At 40.5% G+C, this 23,959-nt stretch overlaps 1 protein-coding gene across 1 annotated transcript; it reads right to left on the reverse strand.

Moving 5' to 3' along the window:
* Window positions 1–3,049: 3,049 nt before the first annotated feature.
* LOC145585521 (transmembrane emp24 domain-containing protein p24beta2-like) lies at window positions 3,050–4,980 on the reverse strand. The gene is made up of 5 exons (XM_081642223.1): window positions 4,714–4,980; window positions 4,518–4,572; window positions 3,686–3,872; window positions 3,478–3,585; window positions 3,050–3,254 (listed from the first exon to the last, which is right to left on the reverse strand). Exons 1-5 carry the CDS (start codon window positions 4,809–4,811, stop codon window positions 3,121–3,123), a joined length of 582 nt encoding a protein of 193 aa, XP_081498349.1. The 5' UTR covers window positions 4,812–4,980; the 3' UTR covers window positions 3,050–3,120.
* Window positions 4,981–23,959: the final 18,979 nt, after the last annotated feature.

The raw sequence follows: 23,959 nt of genomic DNA on the forward strand, positions 1-23,959 counted from the left end.
TTTCACCAAATGGGTCGAAGCTGCCTCATATGCTAAGTTAACGGCAAAACACGTAGCTCAATTCATTGAGAAAAATATCATATGCCGCTATGGGGTACCTAATGAGATGATCAGTGATAATGGAACGCATTTCCAAGCCTAATGCGCGGAATTATTACAGAAATATCATATCAAGCATCACAGATCATCACCCTACAGACCACGAACAAATAGTGCGGTCGAATCGGCCAACAAAAATGTGAAAATTATCATTGAAAAGATGACGGAAAATTACAAAGATTGGCCAAGTAAGCTACATTTCGCCCTTTGGGGTTATCGAACCTCTGTTTGTACATCAACAGGGGCTACCCCTTTCTCTTTGGTTTATGGAGTTGAAGCTGTACAACCAATAAAGCTCGAAATCCATTCTCTCCGAATCGCGTTGGAAAGCCAACTAGATGAAGTCGACTGGATTAGAGCAAGATATGATGAATTATTTTTACTTGACGAAAAACGCTTGGCGGCTTTGCATCATGTCCAAACCTACCAACAGCGTATGGCGCGACATTTCAATAAAAAAGTCAAGCACTACTGGAAAAAAGGTCATCCGTAACGGGCAAAAAGGGCCCATCCGTAACGGGCAGCGTCCGTTACGTATGCGGCCGTTACGGATGGCCATTGTTATTTGTAACGAGCACTGTCCGTTACGAATAACTCATTATTCGTAACGGACATTTCAAGTGCCCGCTACGAATAACCCATTATTCGTAACTGACATTTCAAATGTCCGTTACGAATAATAGGTTATTCGTAACGGACATTTCAAATGCCAGTTATGAATAATGGTTTATTCGTAACGGACACTTGAAATGTCCGTTACGAATAAGGCCTTTTTTGTATTAAAATATGTCCTTATTCGTATTAGGCACCTCAAACGCCCGTTACGAATAAGTGATTATTCGTAACTGACATTTGAAATGTCCGTTACGAATAAAGTTTTATAGTATATAATTAAAAACGTATTTGTAACGGGCAACAAAAATGCCCGTTACGAATAAGTGATTATTTGTAACTGACAATTCTCCTGCCCGTTACAAATAATCATTAAATTAATTTTTTTGATTAAATTTCGGCAACATGTATTTATATATAATTAATATATATTAATTAAAACCTGTAAACCTGTACATCTAAATAAACAATTATACCAAAAAATCTTTCGTAAAAATTAATACGACGTAATATAAATATTGAAGTAGTAAAACTACATTACAATTAAAAACTTGTATAAATTTATCCAACACATACAACAACACTAATAATATTACTTTGTTCTACCTAAATTAATAGTTATGCATTCAATAAATATTTACTTCTAAAGTATTGCGCCCACTGTTCTCGAACCACATTCAACTCGTCAACATCATACGGGGCTGTCCTTGGACAAAAATCCTATTAAAAAAAAATAAAACATATGAATGAGGTTACAAAATAAAAACAATCCATAATAAAAACAATCATTAGAATAAATATGATGGTCCAAATTATAGAAATAAAACTCAAAATATAGAAATAAAGCACATAACATCCTTAATTAACTTATATTTTGGTTTCTATGAATTGAAATCAATGAAAAGTGACCATTTACTCACTTTTGAGAGCGTATAAAGCCAAAAAGGCTTTAAAATTGCCTAAGAGACTTCTATCTTTCCCATCTTTCATGCATTGGTCCAATTAACACAACAAAACATATAACATCCTTAATTAACTTATATTTTGATTTCTATGAATTGAAATCAATGAAAAGTGACCATTTACTCACTTTTGGGAGCGTATAGAGCCAAAAAGGCTTCAAACTTGCCTAAGGGACTTTTATTTTTCCCATCATTCATGTATTGGTTTAAATTAACACAATAAAACACATAACATCTTTAATTAACTTATATTTTGGTTTATATGAATTGAAATCAATGAAAAGTGACTATTTACTCACTTTTGGGAGCGTATAGAGCCAAAAAGGGTTGAAACTTGCTAAGGGACTTTTATCTTTCCCATCTTTCATGTATTGGTTTAAATTAACATAATAAAACACATAACATCCTTAATTAACTTATATTTTGGTTTATATGAATTGAAATCAATGAAAAGTGACAATTTACTCACTTTTGGGAGCGTATAGAGCCAAAAAGGCTTCAAAATTGCCTAAGGAACTTCTATCTTTCCCATCTTTCATGTATTGGTTCAAATTAACACAATATAACACATAGCATCCTTAATTAACTTATATTTTGGTTTCTATGAATTGAAATCAATGAAATATGACCATTTACTCACTTTTGAGAGCATTTAGAGCAAAAAAGCCTTCAAAATTGCCTAAGAGACTTCTATCTTTCCCATCTTTAATTTCATGTATTGGTCAAATTATAGAAATAAAACACATAGCATCCTTAATTAACTTATATTTTGGTTTCTTTGAATTGAAATCAATGAAAAGTGAGCATTTACTCACTTTTGGGAGCATTTAGAGCCAAAAAGGCTTCAAAATTGCCTAAGGGACTTCTATCTTTCCCATCTTTCATGTATTAGTCCAAATTGTAGAAATAAAACACATAACATCCATAATTAACTTATATTTTGGTTTCTATGAATTGAAATCAATGAAATATGACTATTTACTATAAAAATGCTTCAAAATTGCCTAAGGGACTTCTATCTTTCCCATCTTTCATGTGTTGGTCCAAATTATAGAAATAAAACTCATAATTTATAGCAATATGGGTTGAGTAGTGTATTAACCTCCGATCCATTTGTATGAATTTCAATTTTTGCCTAGCTATGTGATCATTTTCCCCTTAGATATGATACAATGGATCAATGTTAAACAACAGAAAGTAACAAGCTTCCACCATAAGCTTTAGAGTGATAAATGCAAAATGACATAAATTGAGGCACTTACTAATATAATGCAACGAGGATATGAGCAGCAGAATAAGTACTGTTCTTTTAGAGCCTTATGTCGAGTCATGGTGCTTCCAGCAGTTTCTATGCAACTTATTAGTACCTTCAAGACTAAGCTATTTCCCAAAACAGTGAAACACCAAGATTATAATATGTTAGCAAATCTCTAATGTGATGAATCTTTTAGACTCTTGAAGTCCCAAGCTTCCTTTCAAATAATCGCCACAATAAGTATATCTGCAACACGCTCGCACCAACTAGAGCAAATGATTCCGTAACGGCTTTATGGATTGCTCTCTTGCTCATAACTTTATTCACTGCATTGTCATACAGATAAGAGACAATCAACACGATAACAATTTATACCAAAACTTAGAGATATTACTACTTATGGAAGACCATTGTTAGGCCCACTAACAGATGAATTCAACGTCGTGTAGAAGTGACCACAAGGAATGTAGGTATTAGAAAGTACTCTAAAATTCAAGAAGGCATCTAAAATGGTTGGTTTCTAAACTCGAGAGGAGATTAATAAAGTACCTAGTGCATGTCGATCAGTTTGTGCCTCTAGCCAATGCTGTTCAAACTGAATGTTGTAAAGAGATTGACCGAGCTTTTCAATCTGCTCTACCAAAGGTTTCACATGCTCTGCAAACATGAACCGAAATTTGACAAACAACCATCTCACCTTATATCAGTATATTAGAAACCTCTTATGAAGCTAAAATAGGGAAAACTGTTGTCTTACCATCCTTTGCATGCTGGTCATAGTATGTAAAATGTCCGACTTGTACATCGAAATCAATGGTTTCATGATAAGGTGACTTATTGGTGAAGCAAAAACTGAAAGGTCCTTTTTTATGAGCAGTAAAGTCGAATTTTTCACTGATCTTATCATGGGTGTCAAGGATCTGATCGCCTTCAGGTCCCTTCACCTGTAAAACACAGCAATAAAAATGTTCCATTCATAAAAATCATATTATATGGGTATTTATCGCATAATAATCAGAGTAATAAACCTAACCCCTAGTACAATTCAACCAATGGAACCACCAGAGAGTTCCATATTCCACGTTCCAGTAAACTTATAGATCAGTCAAAGACTTTCATTGTCATTTGTTAATAAATTAATCAAACAATAATTTAAACAATAATTAAAAATAAAAATTAATCAAACAATAATCGGATTAATACGCAACACATCTTAAACAATAATTAAAAATAAAAATTGCATCAATTTCATTGTCATTTGTTCAAAAATTAATCAAACAAACATAAACCCAACTTCATCGGAATTACCACAAATTATCAGTATTTGTTAAAAAAGAAATTGATCAAATCGAAACAAAAATAGGAAAAGTTACAGACTTCATAGCAAATAAACACTCAAAATGTTCATATCAACACAAAAAATCAAGCAAAAACTAGCAGAAAAAAATAGCGAAATTCGAATATTAACCCCAATTTGACGAAGAAACTGAATTCACAAAATCGATTGAACATACAAAAACAAAATTGACAACTGACAGTATAATCTAAACACTAATCCAGAAAAAATAACGCATCAATGAAGATCTTACTTCTTCCCATGGCGGCAAAACTTGAAGAAAATCTGAGCTTCGAAAAACGAAAACCCTAAGAACGGGAAAAAGAAGAAGGGGAAATTAAAAGTTAGGGTTTACTTTGAAATCACTCTCCTGATAAATCAAATTCAACATATAAAAAAACCCTAATTTCAAATTGAATATGAACAATGGATAAGAGAGAGGAGATTACAATTTTGGAGCGGCAGGGTTTGCTGCAGGAAGAGTAGATGAGATTAAGAACAGGCTCATTAGATGCAGAGAAATTGGAGAGAGAAGTGAGCTCCGCATGTTGTTGAGCTTCTGCTACGGATTTCAGAAGAGCTCCACAATCTCCGCACTGCAACGATACGCCTGACATCCTCGTTACTCAATAGAGAGAGAGAAAAAACGCAGCTTGAGCTGAGGAGTTCAGGGATGACGATGAGCGAAAGGGGAAATAATATTTTGAGAGAGAGAGAGAGAGAAAGGGAAAATTAAAAGTTAGGGTTTACTTTTAAACCTATTCGTAACGGGCAAGACTTGTTTGTTACGACTAGTTGGTTATTTGTAACGGGCAAGATTTGTTGGTTACGATTAGTTGGTTATTCGTAACGGGCAAGACTTGTTGGTTATTCGTAACGGGAAAGACTTGTTGGTTACGACTAGTTGGTTATTCGTAACGGGCAAGACTTGTTGGTTACGACTAGTTGGTTATTCGTAACGGACATTGTATTTTCCCGTTACAAATGATGTAATTGTAACGGGAAATCATATGCCCGTTACGAATAGCTTGTTACAAATAAGATTTTTTCCACTAGTGAAGACTAGGAACATCAAAGAAGGTGACCTGGTGCTTAAGGCACTTCGCAAAAATGTGTTGGATCCAAGAGGAAAATTCAAACCAAATTGGTCAGGCCCGTACATTGTTAAAGCCATCTTGTCCGGAGGAGCGGCACAATTTGTAGACATGGACGGGGTAACGGTTTCCACAATTTAACCAACTTGGATCAACTTAAGAAATTCTATGCCTAGTTGCATGGGTTCATGACCCAATAGAGCTACGTTTGGCCTGATTCCTTTTTTAAGGATACGTAGGCAACCCCTCAGGGGGCCCGGCCACTTTAAAAAAAAAAAAATTCATTCCTCCGTCGGTCAAGTATACGCGCCAGTTCAACATTGCGTCACGACAAAATGGAGCTAGAATAAAAATTAAAAAAAAGTTTGCCGCGCCACGGGAAACTTTACCGTGTCACGGAAAATTTCCACCGTGGCACGGTGGACCTGCAGCAAAAAAAAAAAAAGTCCTTATAAGTTTGCCGCGCCACGGGAATTTCCACCGTGTCACGGCAAGCTCCACCGTGACACGGTAGAATCTCAGATTTTTCGATTTTTTTTAGTGACGCAGTCTTCGCAAATATAGTTATTTGTTCAACGTTTTTTATTTTTTCTTTCATTGCGTTCGACTTCTTGACTCGGATATATAAAAAAATAAATAAATAAAGAGTCATTGTGATTTTTATTTAAACGAAAATAAATATGTTATTATTGAAATAAATGTGACTAAAATTGTTGGCATCATGCGCCTTATTTTAAAAAATTATAAATCATAAAAGCAAAGCAATACTGATCTAATCCCTCTTCACTTTAGGAACTTCCTTCTCTTTTTCAACTAGGTCGGCCTTCACCATTAATGTGTCTTTTGTAGCCCGAACCGTCACACCCCTAGTCGAACTTCCACTCCTTTCACCGTTCTTAGAATTCTTTGGTTGCTTCTCTCTATAAACCATCTTCTCTTTACCCCTCCCTTTCACATAGCTATTCCTCTTAGGCATTGTAGGAGTCTTAAACTCAATCCCTTGTGTTCTTGGGCCGAGACGATCTTTAGGAGGCGCCTTCTTACTGCCGAGACGCCCCTTCACATCAAAGTTGCGTGATCCGACTCGATCCCTTCTACTTCTAGGATTCAACCATGCCTTGTATGCACTAGATAAGGGAGGAGGAGCTTGGTTACTTGCAGAAACGGTCCACAAAGGTCTTCCAATCCAATAAACCTCGTACTTGTGAACGTTACTTTCATGCAACGATACTTCACGAGGACTATCGTTATAGCGTGGAACTACTTGTTCAAGTCCATACTGTTGCATCAATCGAGAAGGACAATAAAAAGTCTGTCTTGAGATACTAGGAACACGGCAATACGGAGTATCATTCGTACCAACCATCCTAGTAAGCCTCCACCAAGGCACCACCCAACGAATGGAAAATTCCCTCTTTGCAAAGAAATTCTTCCAATCTTCATACGACATATTCACAGAGTAATTCTTCATCCTGCGGACTAGATTGTTGGGACCATATTTTTCATATCGACGGGGGCTTCAAAAAGTTCTAAACGCTCCATCAACAAAATCAGCCGAAAAAAAAAATTGCAGATTCCATCGTGACACGGCACGAATTCACCGTGTCACGGCAAAAGACCACCGTGACACGTGCCTGTTTTGTGTCACGGGGGCTACTCAGAACGCGTTTTTACCTGCAACAGTACTAGAGAGCCCTTCCTGACAGCTTTCTGGTCAGCTTTTGCTTCGTCAAGGCCGCGTAAAGTTTCTCCAAGGCACGTGGGCATAGGAGATCTCCCAGATTCGACATGTTCAAGCACAGATGCTAGACAAGCATGTCCTATCTTGCCGTTTGCAAATAAAAGTTTGCTAAACATTCAAAAAATATAAGCCCTTCTGCGGTATACATGATGTAGGCGTCGTTCGAAGTGCGCCTACGTTAAAAGCATGTTGTGAATATGCTTGGCACTCATAGGAAGTGGGAATTGACACATACGATTAGGGACAACGATTAGGGACAAATAAAGTAGGGAGCCGCCAACAAGTTTTTAAGGAACTTGTAAACCGTCCACGGATCATAAAAAGGCAACCACGATAAGGGACAACGATAGGCAACAACGATTGACCCGTGAAGGTTACACCCCATTCATAATCCATGAGATTACTAACTCCATATGGTTCGGAACCACGAAAGGAGGATCGGGGATGATGGTACGAAGTGAGTCATGGAGTCACATTCGCCCGTATTGGCCTCTACTCGATTCTTATAGTGAAAAGTGATTCCTGCGATCTCAAAGGCATACAAACAAAATATTCAATTTGCTCCAAACTATTATTAAGCTAAATTGGTTGAATATGAATGCAACATATAATTCTAAAATATTGTGATCACTTGATTAAACAACAAGATTAAAAGGAACCTAAACCGGTTGTCCAAATTATCTTATTAGGCGTGAACATATTCCCTTTAACATGCAATATTGTGATCAAAATAAATAATAGAATCAATATGAACATAAAAAGAACCAATTTAATCATAATTCTAACAACAGAAAAATTGTTAGAAAAATAATAATAAAAAGAGCATAACTCTTACTTTGAATCTGTTTGCTTGCAACTACAAAATAATAAAACGAGTTAGTAACTTCAAGGAAATAATAAAACAACAATTAAATTAAATTAAATAAAAAACGAGGTTAATTTTGGGGCCAAACCCTCAAACGATTCTACCTTTCACGCCTTGGTTTAAGGACAGAACCTCGAGTAAAATATGGACTCCTTTGAGTGCTTGAAGAGGGAATTTTGAAGTGAAAAGGGTAAGCTAGTGTTTAGGTTAAGAGCATAGAAGAGAGAAAAAATAAGAATAATAGAATTCTCGTTGCCCCGTTCATCAGAAATGAGGGGGTATTTATAGGGAAATGTGCCGAGGGAGCACACGGAACCCTAAAATGATAAAAAACCCTAAAAAATATCCCGTGACACGGTCAGACTGTACCGTGACACGGTTAAACTGTACCGTCAGACGGTACAAGTTCCCGTGACACGGTCAGTCTTTGGAGTGTCGCGGGAAATTTTCAGAAAACGGAACGGAAAACGCGTTAAGGGTTTACGCGGAAAGGACACGGAACTCCCCGTGTCACGGCAGACCTCCCGTGTCACGGGAAGTCCCACCGTCAGACGGGAAGTGTTCCCGTGACACGGTCAAGCTTGACCGTGACACGGTCAATTCCAGTTCACTTTTCCGTCTAAATTCATTTTAAACCCTAATTTCATTCGGCTTTTTGAGTGCCGATTGATGATTACGGGCTTTTTTCTGACTTTTAATATTCGGGCTAAAATAAGAAAATAATAAATAAAATATAAAATATTTGGGCCAAAAATAATAATAAAATAAAAAAGGTTTGGGCTTAAATTAAAACTATGCTTTTACCAAACACCAAGACCGATCCATGGACCTTTCAAAAATATGAATTTAATAAAATACGATTTTTTAAGCACTCTCGGGATTAAATACTAAACCCGACCAACAGTGGCGATGAAAGGTTATTTATCATCGGGCTTGGTTTTGGGGAGACATTTTTAGGTGTCTACAGAAGCCCCCACTTTGACTGAGTTTGTAGAAACGTCAGTTTCGAAAACGATAGTCAAAGTTGTCGATAGGGACGGAGAATGATTTAAGACGTTCTGCGATCCTAAATCACTCTGTATACGCCGATACCTGCAGAAAAATGTTAGTTCTACAGATAAAAGAGTAAAGGGATAGAATGCGTATCTGACACCAGTGTGTCGGTGACAAACGAGTTTGGTATTTTCCTATACTTGAAGGAATCTACCGAGTGACATTGGTTGAAATGCTTTCCATGCTTGAGGAAAGCCGACTGAAGAGTTTGGTACCTTTCTAAGCCTGAAGAAAGCTGTCGGATAATACTTACCATGCCTGAGGAAAGTCGACAAACGAATTTGGTGTCATTCTATGCTTGAAGAATTCCACCGATAATGCCTTCCATACTTGAGGAAAGCCGACTGAAGGAATTTTGTGGTTTTCTATACTTGAAGAAAAATCCACGGATGATGCTTTCCATGCCTGAGGAAAGCCGACTTGGCGGTTTTCTATACTTGAAGAAAAATCCACCGATAACGCTTTCCAAGCCTGAGGAAAGCCGACTTGGCGGTTTTCTATACTTGAAGAAAAATCCACCGATAACGCTTTCCAAGCCTGAGGAAAACCGACGGTTGCTGAAAATTGATAAATGTATGGTGGTTTGATTATCCCCAAACATGGGCTATAAGTGATTCACAATTTGAAACCGATTGTCCGACCATATAAAATGCCGCAAAATAGGCTTTGACGCTTGCCAGGGGTAAAATGGTAATTTTAGTCCCCTTTAAACATTAGTTGGGATTTTCCGCGTAACTGTAGCGAAAAATAATCTCCCAATAAACCCGGAAAGTCAGCCAAACTGGTCAAAAAGCAAGGAATATTCCCTGACCAGACTCGGATTTGCCGCGCCACGTCAGAAGGTTCCCGTGACACGGTCAGGGATTCCCGTCTGACGGTACTAGTATCCCGTGTCACGGGACACGTTCCTTTTTTTTTTTTTTACTTTTTTTTGCTGTTTGAATCAGTCATCAACGGTTACTTTTGCTCCTTTTTGTCCTTTTCTGCCTTTAAATCCGCATGCTTGCTTTCACCATTTCACATTTCACATTTCACATTTCACATTTCTTCTTCATACTTGTTTTCACACTTCACCATTTTTGCTCCTTTCTTACTAAAAACTGCCGCGCCACGTCTGAGGTTAACCGCCTGCCGGTCAAAGCTCGCCGTGACACGGTAAATGGCAACCGTGACACGGTTGTTCTGATTTTTGTTTTATTTTTTTTTTTATTTTCTTTTGTCGCGTTTTGCTGCTGCCTCGCTGCTGTTGTTTGCTGCTGTCGTTGCTGTGTCCGCCGGAACTGCCGCCTAAATCATCGGAGCTCCGTCGGCTTTGAAGCTCGCCGTGACACGGGACTGCTTCGCCGTGTCACGGTTGTTGTTGACCGTGTCGCGGCAGTCGTGCTGGTGGCCGGAAATTTGTTCTTGAATTTTGGAGTTCGATCTCACCAATTTGCTGTAATTCCTCGATCTTCTCCTTATTTTCGACTTTTTACACACATCCATGTAAGTTCCCTTTGATTTTTGCTTTGAATTTGCTTCACATTAACAATTTCATGACAAACCCGTTTTTGGGTGCTACTTTGTGAAATAATGTTCATGCTTTGAAATGGTGAATTTTTGTGAAATGATGTGTTGATTCATATTTTGCATATGTACTATATTGTCATGGAGAACATAGTATCATGCGACTAGGAGCATTGTAGTATTAGTTTGTCATGGAGAAACTAAATACTATAATTTTTGCCAATTTTTAGCCTTGAGGTAAAAATTTAGCGTATAATTCAATAAACAATTAAATAACTCAGGAAATGATGCCGAGTATTTAGATTATTATTTTGCAATTTAAAATGTTTAGGAAATGATGCTAAACATTTAGATTTTGATAAAATTTAGCATATAATTCAATAAACAACTAAATAGCTTAGGAAACGATGCTAAGTGTTTAGATTTTATTATAAATATGCAATTTGAATTAAATGTTTAGGAAATGATGCTAAACATTTAGATTTTGACAATAGCATGCCTAGACGACGAGATTGTGACATTTCTACCCGCGGTCGGCGTCGGGCTTTTCGGGAGGACACTCCCACTGTCCCTGAGGGCGTGGACGACGACGTCTTGGAGTCCGAGCCTCGGACTTCTACGAGTAGGGGTAGGTGGGTTCCACCTCCCTGGACTCCAGACCAGTTGGTTTTCTGCCGTGAAAACCACGTTTCTCATCGTGCACTCTCTGGCATAGTCGATGGCACACTTCGCCAACATGGTTCCGGGGCCGGTGATTTGATCCCTCGACTTCACCAGGTCATTACGGAGGATCCTGCTACGAGCGCCCTATAGGAGTCGTCTGGCTTGGTCGATTTCTATGCGGCGATTGTAGGGTTTCGCAGCCCCCGGGGTTGCGGCGCGACGGTTGTTCGTGCGTTGTTGGAGTATTTTTGGGATACTACCAACACGTTTCACTTCGCCTGGGGGGAGATGACGGTGACCCCTTTAGACTTCAGCATGATCAGCGGGCTGCGCTTTACCGACCGGGCAGTAGGCCAGATGTCTGATCTATCCTGGACATCGGCTGAGGTAGCTGATTTGTTAGGTCCGATCGTTCAGCATATCAGGACTCGTCCGGTGTCACGAGGTGGTCCTAGGAGTGGACGATCGGAGTCGGCTTCAGTTCTTGCTCGCGGCTTCGATATGGAGGACACGACGGCCGAGCAGCGGGTGCGGATCTTCGTCTTGATCCTGATCTCTATGACCCTCTCTCCTGACAGGAGTTCACGCGTGCTCCTCTGTTACTTCCCTTCTTTGGCCAGGATTCCCGAGATAGGATCCTACAGCTGGGCCAGTCTTGGATACGCGGATCTTCTTCTATCTCTACGTTATGGCTGCCGTCAGCTGAATGACGAGTCCCCTGTCACTGTTTACGGCCTGTGGAGAGTCGTAGAGGTGATGATCTTTTCCCTTTCTTGTTCCATTTCGGCTTTTCGATTCGTATGCTGAATGTTATTTTTGTTGCAGTTATGGTTCTATGAGTACTTCCCAGGCTTGGCTCCTCGCCGGCGTCGGGGAGTGATCCATGACTTCCCCGTCGGGGCCAGCTGGCGTGACCGAGGAGAGTCACGGGTGGAGTCTGTTCCGGCGCTTCGTGGGGTACTACACCGAGGCACCTCTTCCGTTGGCGTAAGGATTAGCTTTGTTGCGTTTTTCCTTCTGATGTTGTTTCTGTCGTTTCACGCCTAACATTTTATGGTTTTCAGGTTCCCATTGATGTTCAGTATCGTCCTTGGGTCGGGATGACTGATCTGCCCGAGGCCCTACGTCTTTCAGTGTACCGTACCATTTTGGTTGGTACTGGGCGCTTCGTCTGGTACTTGGGGGAGCGAGTCGTCCGTCAGCATAGCGGCGATCGCTTTGTGGTGCCTTCTTCCCCGCCAGAGTCGATGCTGGACTCCCGCTTGATCAGAGGGTTGATCAACAGGGGAGAGCGCTACACTTTTCCGTGGCAGGAGCTTGTTCACATGGAGAGTGACTACGCGCGGGATTTGCTTCCCTCTCTGGCTCCTCCACCCCGTCTTCCCGAGGTATGATTTCGAGAATCTTCTTTACTAGTCTCTGTTTTAAATAGTCGAATAACTTGATTATTCGATCATATTTTCAGACGACCATTCACCCTGTGGGGAGGATTCAGATTCCTCCTCAGTCTGTCCGCTACCCTGGGCCGATCGGTATCACGGAGGACCATATTGCTGACGCGCCGGAGGGTTATAGACAGGCGCAGGAGTCAGTGCCTGAGGCTTTTGAGCCGGTGAGTTTTCTTCGACGTATTATCCACTCTTTTAATGCTGCTTATTACTGATTTTTCTTTGTTTTGTCCTCAGCCTAACCGCCCGGAGGTGATGGGAATTATGAAGCTGGTGGACGCGCTGAAGTATTGCATCATCAAGCTTCGGCGTGGTGCGAGTTGTCGGAGCTCTAGCGACGTCCTTGAGGTATCACTTATTACTTTTTCATTTCCACCATTTGTTTTGTTTTGCATCATTGACACCTTTTGATTTTGTGTTTTTTCAGGAGCGATAGAGGTCCCGCTCGCGCTCGAGGCCCAGAGGCTCGGACGAGGAGGAGCTTGGTCGTAGTAGACGATCTCCTGAGGCTCACCGACGTTCTCAACGAGAGCCGCGGACTACTCAGCCGTTCCAGGAGGCTCAGCAGGGGCAGTCTTCTCAGCGTCCGTCATTTTCACAGCCTCCAGTTCCTGAGTTTGGGTCTCCTTTGGATCCTGGTTCATTCTCGGCCCCATTATCCGGGGTTCCTCCACCACTGTCGGGCCTATTCTCAGTTCCGCTATATGGGACGATGCCTTCGCCGACGATTCCAGTATCTTTGGGCCAGTCTACTCCGCTTTCCGGCTGGACGGGTCCTGCTTTGAGCTTGACTACTACTGGGCCTGCGGGGACTAGTAGGGACGCTACTCCCCGTACTCGGATGGTCGAGGGACTCTTTGGTTTGCCGTTTCCATACACACAGGGAGGTCCACATGCACAGGGACAAGATGAGACTGATTCCGATTCTAGAGATTTTTGACCGAGGGTTTATGTGCATACTGTGATGACACTTGATACATTTATGTATTACGACTCTTTGTACATTATTTACAGTTTATATATCTACTATTGTGTGTGTTAGTGTGTGTTTGAGACTCTTTGTGTGTGATTGTGTACTTAGTGATGACACGATGAAAGAAGACATAAGTGGAGTAATGGAGGGTACCGACCTTCCCCAAAAGAAAAGGAATAAAATTACCTTCCCCAAAAGAAAAGAAAAGAAAAGAAATAAAGATAAAATGATGAAAAAATCTTCCCCAAAAAGAAAAATAAAAAAAATAGAAACCATCGTAAAATAAAGATAAAAATAAAAAATAAAAAGCATCGTAAAATAAAGATAAAAATAAAATTAAAAAAGGTGAGAATTTTATTAGGAATAGAACTCTCAGAAAAGACTGAAAAAACAAACGTTAAAGATAAGAAAATACAAGAAAATCCGGATAGATACGGAAAAGATGAAACAAAAGCAGGCGCGTAAGGTGCCGTGACACGGCACTGTTCACCGTGTCACGGCAAATCCTGCCGTGTCACGGCAAAGGTTCCCGTGACACGGTGGAATTTCCCGTGTCACGGGAAGCTTATTATTCAGCAGATTGTTTCACGCGTGCGAAAAGATAAATTCTGGGCAGTTTCGAGCGCTTTTGCTATAAAATAAGACCAGGTTATTCATGATATGCATAATTACGAAACACAAAATAATTTAGAATTTCATATTTCAATAATCATGTCTCAGAATTTTGATAATACATTGCGCGACTGGTCTTATTCTTTGACCAATGCTGAAAAAAGAGAGTTAGAATTGTTTCATGTCAGGGGTTTGCTAGCCCTGCGACATGTAGCTATTGAACATGATTTTCTTAGGGCAGCATTAGATTATTGGAGTCCAGAAACGCACTGTTTCAAATTTGATTATGATGAAATCTGTCCTCTGCCGGAGGAATTTGGCGCAATTTTTGGATTTCCTGCTAGGAATCTTTATAGCCATGCCTACCTTACGTGAATACTATTACCAAGACTTTGAACGCCATCTGAATCTAACAGATCCAGATTTAAATAGAATTGTGTGTGGTAATGAAGTAGACATAGAAAAACTTGCGAACTTATATTTTAATCGCCCTGTCTCTGAGTCTTATCATGTGTATCGTAGAAGGGCATATATTTTTTGCATGTTTAGCAAGCTACTTTTTGCAAACGGTAGGGTAGGACATGCTTGTCTAGCGTCTGTGCTTGAGCATGTGGAATCTGGAAGATCTCCTATGCCGACGTGCCTTGGAGAAACATTTCGTGGTTTAGACGAGGCAAAATCTGATCGGAAAGCCATCAGGAAGGGCTCTCTGGTACTATTACAGGTAAGAATACGCTCTGAATAGCCCCCGTGACACAAAACAGTCACCGTGTCACGGCAGGTTCTGCCGTGACACGGTCAAAACTGCCGTGTCACGGCAGGTTCTGCCGTGACACGGTCAAAACTGCCGTGTCACGGGAATCTGCATCATTTTTTTTTTTTTTTTTTTTTTTTTTTTTTTTTTGATTTTGACGATTAATGGTCTTTTTGTTTTCTTGTTTTGCAGATTTGGTTGATGGAGCGTTTGGAATTATTTAAAGCCCCCGATGACATTGAAAAATATGGCCCTAACGACTTAGTTCGTAGGAAGAAGAATTATTCTGCGAACATGTCGTATGAAGATTGGAAAAATTTCTTTGCAAAGAGAGAATTTTCCATTCGTTGGGTGGTGCCTTGGTGGAGGCTTACTAGAATGGTTGGCACGAATGAAACACCATATTGTCGTGTTCCTAGTATCTCCAAATTGACCTTTTACTGTCCCTCTCGACTGATGCGGCAGTATGGACTTGAACAAGTAATTCCACGCTATAACGATAGTCCTCGTGAAGTATCGTTGCATGAAAGTAACGTTCACAAGTACAAGACTTATTGGATTGGAAGACCTTTGTGGACCGTTTCTGCAAGTGACCAAGCTCCTCCTCCCTTATCTAGTGCATACAAGGCATGGTTGAACCCTAGAAGCAAGAGGGAACGATTCGGATCACGCAAGTCTGATGTGAAGAGTCGTCTTGGAGATAAGAAAGCTCCTCTTAACGATCGCCTAGGTCCGAGAACACAAGGAATTGAGTTTAAGACTCCTAAGATGCCAAGGAAGAAGACCTATGTGAAAGGAAAGGGTAAAGAAAAGATGGTGTATAGGGAGAAACAACCAAAAAAGTTCAAGAAAGGTGAAAGGGGCGAAAGCTCGACTAGGGGTGTGACGGTTCGGGCTACAAAAGACACACTAATGGTGAGGGCCGACCTAATTGAGCAAGAGAAGGATGTTCCTAAAGAAAAGAGAGATTAGATCAATAGTGCTTTGCATTTTATTATTTAATTTTTATTTAAAATAAGGCGTATGATGCCAATATTGTAGTCGCATTTATTTTAATAATAGCGCATTTATTTCTTAAATAAAAATTACAATGACTTTTATATATTATCCGAGTCAAGGAGTCGGACGCAATGGAAGAACAAAGCTAGTACCGGAAATTCGCAACGAATGCGCCAACGGGAAACTAAAAAAACTGCCGTGTCACGGTCAAAAGGTCCCGTGACACGGTTGAAGTTCCCGCGTCACGGCAAATGTACCCCTTTTTTTTTTTTTTTTTTTTTTTTTTTCAGATTTTGCCGTGACACGGGATTTTTTCCGTCAGACGGGAATTCTTCCCGTGTCGCGGCATATGTACCCCTTTTTTTTTTTTTTTTTTTTTTTTTTTTTTTTTTCAGATTTTGAACCGGGCACATATTAAATCAATGGAGGGAGTATTTTTTTATTTTAGTGTGGTCGGGCCCCCTTGAGGGGTTGCCTACGTATCCTAAAAAGGAATCAGGCCAGACGTAGCTCTATTGGGTCATGAACCCATGCGACTAGGCGTAGAACTTTTTGAGTTGATCCAAGTTGGTTAAATTATGGAAGCCGTTACCGTCCATGTCTACCAATTGTGCCGCTCCGCCGGACAGAATGGCTTTAACAATGTACGGTCCTGACCAGTTTGGTCTGAATTTTCCTCTTGGATCTAACACATTTTTGCGGAGGGCCTTAAGCACTAGGTCACCCTCCTTGATGTTCCTGGTCTTGACTTTTTTATTAAAATGTCGTGCCATACGCTGTTGGTAGGTTTGGACATGATGCAAAGCTGCCAGGCGTTTTTCATCAAGCAAGACCAGTTCGTCGTATCTTGCTCTAATCCAGTCGACTTCATCTAGTTGGCTTTCCAATGCAATTCGGAGAGAAGGTATCTCGAGCTCGATTGGTTGTACCGCTTCGACGCCATAGACCAAGGAAAAGGGGGTAGCCCCTGTCGATGTACGGATGGAGGTTCGATAACCCCAAAGGGAGAAATGTAGCTTACTTGGCCAATCTTTATAATTTTCCGTCATCTTTTCGATGATGGTTTTCACGTTTTTGTTGGCCGATTCGACTGCTCCGTTTGTTTGTGGTCTGTAAGGTGATGATCGATGATGTTTGATGTGATATTTCTGCAACAATTCCGCGCATTCGGCTTGGAAATGTGTTCCATTGTCACTGATCATCTCATGTGGTACCCCATAGCGGCATATAATATTTTTCTCAATGAATTGAGCTACATGTTTTGCCGTCAGCTTGGCATATGAGGCTGCCTCAACCCATTTGGTGAAGTAATCGATTGCTACGAGAATGAATTCATGCCCCCCTTGTCCTGGTGGTGTGATTTTTCCAATGATGTCGATGCCCCAAGTGGAGAAAGGCCATGGAGAAGTATACGTGTAGAGAAGTGAAGGTGGAACATGCTGTAAGTTTGCATAGATTTGGCACTTCATACATTTCTTGACGTACTCGTGACAATCTCGCTCCATAGTAGTCCAATAGTAACCTTGTCGTTGAATCTTTTGGACTAACATCTTTGCATTCATGTGAGTTCCACATATACCAGCATGAAGGTTTTCCATGGTTTTATGTGCTTCTTTTTTAGTTACACATAAGAGATTCCTTCCTGTTGCGGTTCTCTTATGGAGTTCTCCCCTGATGAGCACATACTGTGAGGCCAGGAGCCTCAAAGCACGGCGTGCCCTTTTATCACATAAAACCATGGAACTAAAACCCTCGAGATGACACTTTTCCTCTTCTTCGATCGCAAGAACATCATCTAAAGAAAAACCCCACAGATCTTCATCTTCCTCGTCGTGTTCAACATGGACGATAGGGGGTATCAATGACTTGAATGCGCATAGGAGAAGCATCGATAGTAATCGGAATCCCTCCCACTATGGCTTTCACTTTCTGGTGGAGCGACGACGGAATCGCCTTTAGCTCATGAAGCCAAGGGCGTCCTAACAGCAGATTAAAAGAGGCCTTGATATCCACCACCTGAAACTTGGTGCGATGCTCAACGGTCCCAGTGGTTATATTCAGTATGATAGTACCCACGGCTTGACGGCGAGTATTATCGTAAGCGCGAATCCCCTGAGTGGAAGGAGTCAACTCTTCATTCTTTATACCCAACTTCTTTGCAGTACGGAGTGGGCACACATTGATTGCAGAGCCATTATCAACCAGGCTCATAGGAACATTCATCTGCCTACACACCACAGTGAGGTGAAAGGCCTTATTATGTTGATCCCCTTCCGGGGGTAGATCCTTATCAGAAAAGGAAATCAGATTGCTGGTACTCGGCAGCTCAGTAGTGAGGAAGTTGACCAGTCCTTGGGGAGTTATGTCGTCATCGACTCCTATCTTCACCAGAGCATTCATTACAGCCTTTCGATGCTCGTGGGAAGTGGCCAAAAGCTTCCATACATTCATCTCCACCTTGGTCTTTTGTAGCTGTTTGACCACATCACTATTCACAGGGTCGATGGAATCAACTATCGGATTTAATTGTGGTGGAGGTGGAGGCGGGTTAGGTTGTTGCAACCGTCCACTTCTAGTGAGAACCTTGACCTCAAGGTCCCCCCAAACATCTTCACTGGTGCCGAGAGACGAACAGGCTATATCTTTGAGATAGATATCTTCATCATCGCTATCTCAAATCCCATTCACTTCTTCAGTGCTTGAGATAAATACAACTTCTGGCAGAGGTTCATTCACAGGTTGAATGAGTATCGACGGATCAAAGGAGACTTCATCTCCCATGATAGCCAGAGCATCAGAAAGAGGACCTGTTTGAATGTTAGGCTTCTTGCCCCCCGGAGGGACAGGAAGTTGGTTAGCATCTATTAGGTCTTGGATTGCGTCTTTTAGCCTCCAACACTTCTCAGTATTATGACCCTTGCCTTGATGATACTTGCAATAAGCATTGGGGTCATAATTAGCGGTCCTATTCTCAGGTCGAGGTTCTGGGAATGGTCCAATTGGCATAATCAATCCCTTACTATGAAGACGGTCATAAGCAGCATCATAAGTCATTCCCAAAGGCGTATAAATTCTCCTTTGCCTTTGGAATTTTTGAGGAGGAGCATTAAGGGCCAGCACATCACTAATGTCGATGTTGTTGGTAGCATTATTGGGCTTAGAAGACGAAGAAGAAGGAGTGTCGTTCTTCTTGTTTTTCCAAGTGCTGCTGTTATTGTTGTTACCAACAGACTTCATCAGTTCATCTTCGATATTGATTCCAATATCGTATACAGCTTCAAAGGTACTTAAAGGCAGAAACTTCAAGTGTTGCTTGTATTTATGCGTCAGATTGGAAATGAACAAGCGAACCATTTCCTTCTCCTTGGGAGGGTCTACCAGGAGTGCAACTGTTTCTCTCCACCTACTTAGGTAAGTAGTGAAGCCTTCATTCTCTCTCTGTTTGAGAATGGAGAGTTCACGTTTAGAAGTCTTGGCCTGAATGTTGCACTTGTATCGGTTCATAAAGCTTTCAGCAACATCTTCCCAGGTCGCGACATGCTTGGATTCTAGGGAATAGAACCACTGTTGACAGGCATGCTCTAAGGAAAGAGGAAACACCGTAGGGAAGAGTGTCACATCTACTCCCTTAAGAGCCATGGTTGCAGAAAAAGCCTTCAAATGGAACAACGGGTTATCAGTAGGCTTGAACTTGGGAATATCAGCAGTTGAAAATTTTTCAGGGAGTTTCTCTCTTATGGACGTGGAAGTGACAGGCTGTTCCACATAAGTGAACTCTTCTGAAATCTTACTCATCTGTTCCTTGATCTTGTCCATCGCAGCAGCAGTAACACTGTTTTGCTTGTCTTGCTCTACAGTGCTGACTCTAGTAGTGAGTGTCTGCATCATGTCAGACAACCTTTCGATTGTCCTGTTGAGGTTCTCGATGTCTTCCTTAGTGGCCATTGGTTGAAAGTAGACTGGAGACGGATCTTGTGGAGATGACTGAGGTGGTTTCCTTGTACGCCTCTTTGGTACGAGAGGTTGTTGAGGTATGGATTCGAACCGTAACAATCTACCCTTGCTTCTTGCCCAAGCGCTGTGACACCGAAACAAATACACCTTTTAATGACCACACTTAACCTTAACCCATCCGGATTAAAAAAAATGAAGTTTTACTTATATTTTTTTTTTAAAAAAAAAAAAAAAAAAACATGGGAGGATACCATCCGACTTACTCCGAAAAAAAAACGACACAAAAAAAACGAGACTTCCCTAAAATACGGTCAAAGTGATGTACGACTAAAAAGAAAAGTGTCTGGACATAACATGTAAGTGATTAGGTGAGGTTATAGACGCGTGTTGTGACCATATAACTAGACACGACTCAATACTGGACACAAAAAAATCGAGAAAAAAGACTGACGGTACACTTTCCTGGGCACTGTGTCACGGTGCAGACTGGAGTGACACGGTTAAGACTTACCGTCAGACGGTAGCCTTTACCGTGTCACGGCACTGTTCACCGTGACACGGCAACAAAATGCCGTGACACGGTGCACAGTTCCGGGTCAGTTTTGGGATTTTTTTTTACTCTTTAATCGATTTTAAGTCCGTACTAATTACTATGTGAGAAAAAACCCTCGGTCATGGGTCAAACAAAAAAGCAAACACATTAGGGTTAGCACCGAACAAACACATAGCATGTAGGCATGATGATGTAAAAAAAAGTTCGCAACCTAAAGTCGAGGTCTATGTTCAACTATTGGTCAAGCTTTGGGTGTCAAAAGGGTACCATGGTTAAGAGTTTGGACGCGTTAGCAAGGCAGCCTCCCTTGAGGGTGTATGCCAACGGGCGGCTCCGCGAGTTCGTGATGAAATCGAACTCGACTCCATGGTTTGGGTGGATTTAATAACTCGGATGAACCCTTATTGCCATGAGCGTTTTTGGGTTGATAGAGCTTAAATTCCCCGGGGCTAAGACGCATGTAGAACACATACGTTTTTTCAGAAAAATCGAAGGAAGTCAACTGTGGAAAAAGAAAATAGGTCACCGGACAGATTTTAGGACTGCCGTGACACGGCAGAAATTCCCGTGTCACGGTACAGTCTACCGTCAGACGGTACACTGTACCGTGACACGGCAGACTCTGCCGTGACACGGCAGTCAGAAAATCTGACTGGTGCCCTGTTTGCTTTTGCGCGCAACCGAGTTATCCAATTTTTCCTACGGGACAAACCTGAATGCGACGTTAAAACGTCTATGTAGATGCAAAAATGCCAAATTAATCACAGGAAAATTTTTTCAAGAATCTTTCAAGTCTCATCCACTCATCTTAATTAAATACCGATCACTCAAATCGATAAATAATTAAGAATCCGTCCCCAGTGGAGTCGCCAAATTGTAGGCGTCGTTCGAAGTGCGCCTACGTTAAAAGCATGTTGTGAATATGCTTGGCACTCATAGGAAGTGGGAATTGACACATACGATTAGGGACAACGATTAGGGACAAATAAAGTAGGGAGCCGCCAACAAGTTTTTAAGGAACTTGTAAACCGTCCACGGATCATAAAAAGGCAACCACGATAAGGGACAACGATAGGCAACAACGATTGACCCGTGAAGGTTACACCCCATTCATAATCCATGAGATTACTAACTTCATATGGTTCGGAACCACGAAAGGAGGATCGGGGATGATGGTACGAAGTGAGTCATGGAGTCACATTCGCCCGTATTGGCCTCTACTCGATTCTTATAGTGAAAAGTGATTCCTGCGATCTCAAAGGCATACAAACAAAATATTCAATTTGCTCCAAACTATTATTAAGCTAAATTGGTTGAATATGAATGCAACATATAATTCTAAAATATTGTGATCACTTGATTAAACAACAAGATTAAAAGGAACCTAAACCGGTTGTCCAAATTATCTTATTAGGCGTGATTTTCAATTACATATTCCCTTTAACATGCAATATTGTGATTAAAATAAATAATAGAATCAATATGAACATAAAAAGAACCAATTTAATCATAATTCTAACAACAGAAAAATTGTTAGAAAAATAATAATAAAAAGAGCATAACTCTTACTTTGAATCTGTTTGCTTGCAACTACAAAATAATAAAACGAGTTAGTAACTTCAAGGAAATAATAAAACAACAATTAAATTAAATTAAATAAAAAACGAGGTTAATTTTGGGGCCAAACCCTCAAACGATTCTACCTTTCACGCCTTGGTTTAAGGACAGAACCTCGAGTAAAATATGGACTCCTTTGAGTGCTTGAAGAGGGAATTTTGAAGTGAAAAGGGTAAGCTAGTGTTTAGGTTAAGAGCATAGAAGAGAGAAAAAATAAGAATAATAGAATTCTCGTTGCCCCGTTCATCAGAAATGAGGGGGTATTTATAGGGAAATGTGCCGAGGGAGCACACGGAACCCTAAAATGATAAAAAACCCTAAAAAATATCCTGTGACACGGTCAGACTGTACCGTGACACGGTTAAACTGTACCGTCAGACGGTACAAGTTCCCGTGACACGGTCAGTCTTTGGAGTGTCGCGGGAAATTTTCAGAAAACGGAACGGAAAACGCGTTAAGGGTTTACGCGGAAAGGACACGGAACTCCCCGTGTCACGGCAGACCTCCCGTGTCACGGGAAGTCCCACCGTCAGACGGGAAGTGTTCCCGTGACACGGTCAAGCTTGACCGTGACACGGTCAATTCCAGTTCACTTTTCCGTCTAAATTCATTTTAAACCCTAATTTCATTCGGCTTTTTGAGTGCCGATTGATGATTACGGGCTTTTTTCTGACTTTTAATATTCGGGCTAAAATAAGAAAATAATAAATAAAATATAAAATATTTGGGCCAAAAATAATAATAAAATAAAAAAGGTTTGGGCTTAAATTAAAACTATGCTTTTACCAAACACCAAGACCGATCCATGGACCTTTCAAAAATATGAATTTAATAAAATACGATTTTTTAAGCACTCTCGGGATTAAATACTAAACCCGACCAACAGTGGCGATGAAAGGTTATTTATCATCGGGCTTGGTTTTGGGGAGACATTTTTAGGTGTCTACACATGATAAGACTCAGAGACAGGCGATTGAAATATAAATTTGCAAGTTTTTCTAAGTCTACTTCATTAGCATACACAATTTTATTTAAATCTGGATCTGTTAGATTCAGATGGCGTTCAAAGTCTTGGTAATAATACTCACGTAGGGTAGGCATGGCAATAAGATTTCTGGCAGGAAATCCAAAGATGGCACCGAATTCCTCCGGCAGGGGATAGATTTCATCGTAATCAAATTTAAAACAATGTGTTTCTGGACTCCAATAGTCTAATGCTGCCCTAAGAAAATCATGTTCAATCGCTACATGTCTCAGGGCTAGTAAACCCCTGACATGAAACAATTCCAACTCTCTTTTGTCAGCATTGGTCAAAGAATAAGACTAGTCGCGCAATGTATTATCAAAATTCTAAGACATTATTATTGAAATATGAAATTCTAATTATTTTGTGTTTCGTAATTATGCATATCATGAATATACTGGTCCTATTTTATAGCAAAAACGCTCATAACTACTCAGAATCTATCTTTCTATACGCGTAAACCACACCGTTGTAGAATACGTGCACCGTGACATGGAAATTCCCATAGTGTCACGGAAATTAGTGCCGCGACACGGCAGATTTTGCCGTGACACGGTGTACGGTGCCGTGTCGCGACGCCCACGCGTTTTCTTTCTTTCTTTTTTTTTTTTATCATTTTCCTGTATCTATCCAAATTTTTATTGTTTTATCTTCACCGTTTATTTTTTTAATTTGTTTTTCGAGAGTTTCATTCCTAATAAAATTCTCAATATTTTTTTATTTTATTAATATTTTTATTTTTATTTTTATTATTTTATTATTATTACTTCTATTCATCTTTATTATTTATTATTTTATTCTATTATTTATTACTATTTCTTTTTCTTTGGGGAAGTTAT

This window comes from Chenopodium album, chromosome 2, assembly GCF_948465745.1.
Source record: "Chenopodium album chromosome 2, dcCheAlbu1.1, whole genome shotgun sequence".
Classification (NCBI taxonomy): domain Eukaryota; kingdom Viridiplantae; phylum Streptophyta; class Magnoliopsida; order Caryophyllales; family Amaranthaceae; genus Chenopodium; species Chenopodium album.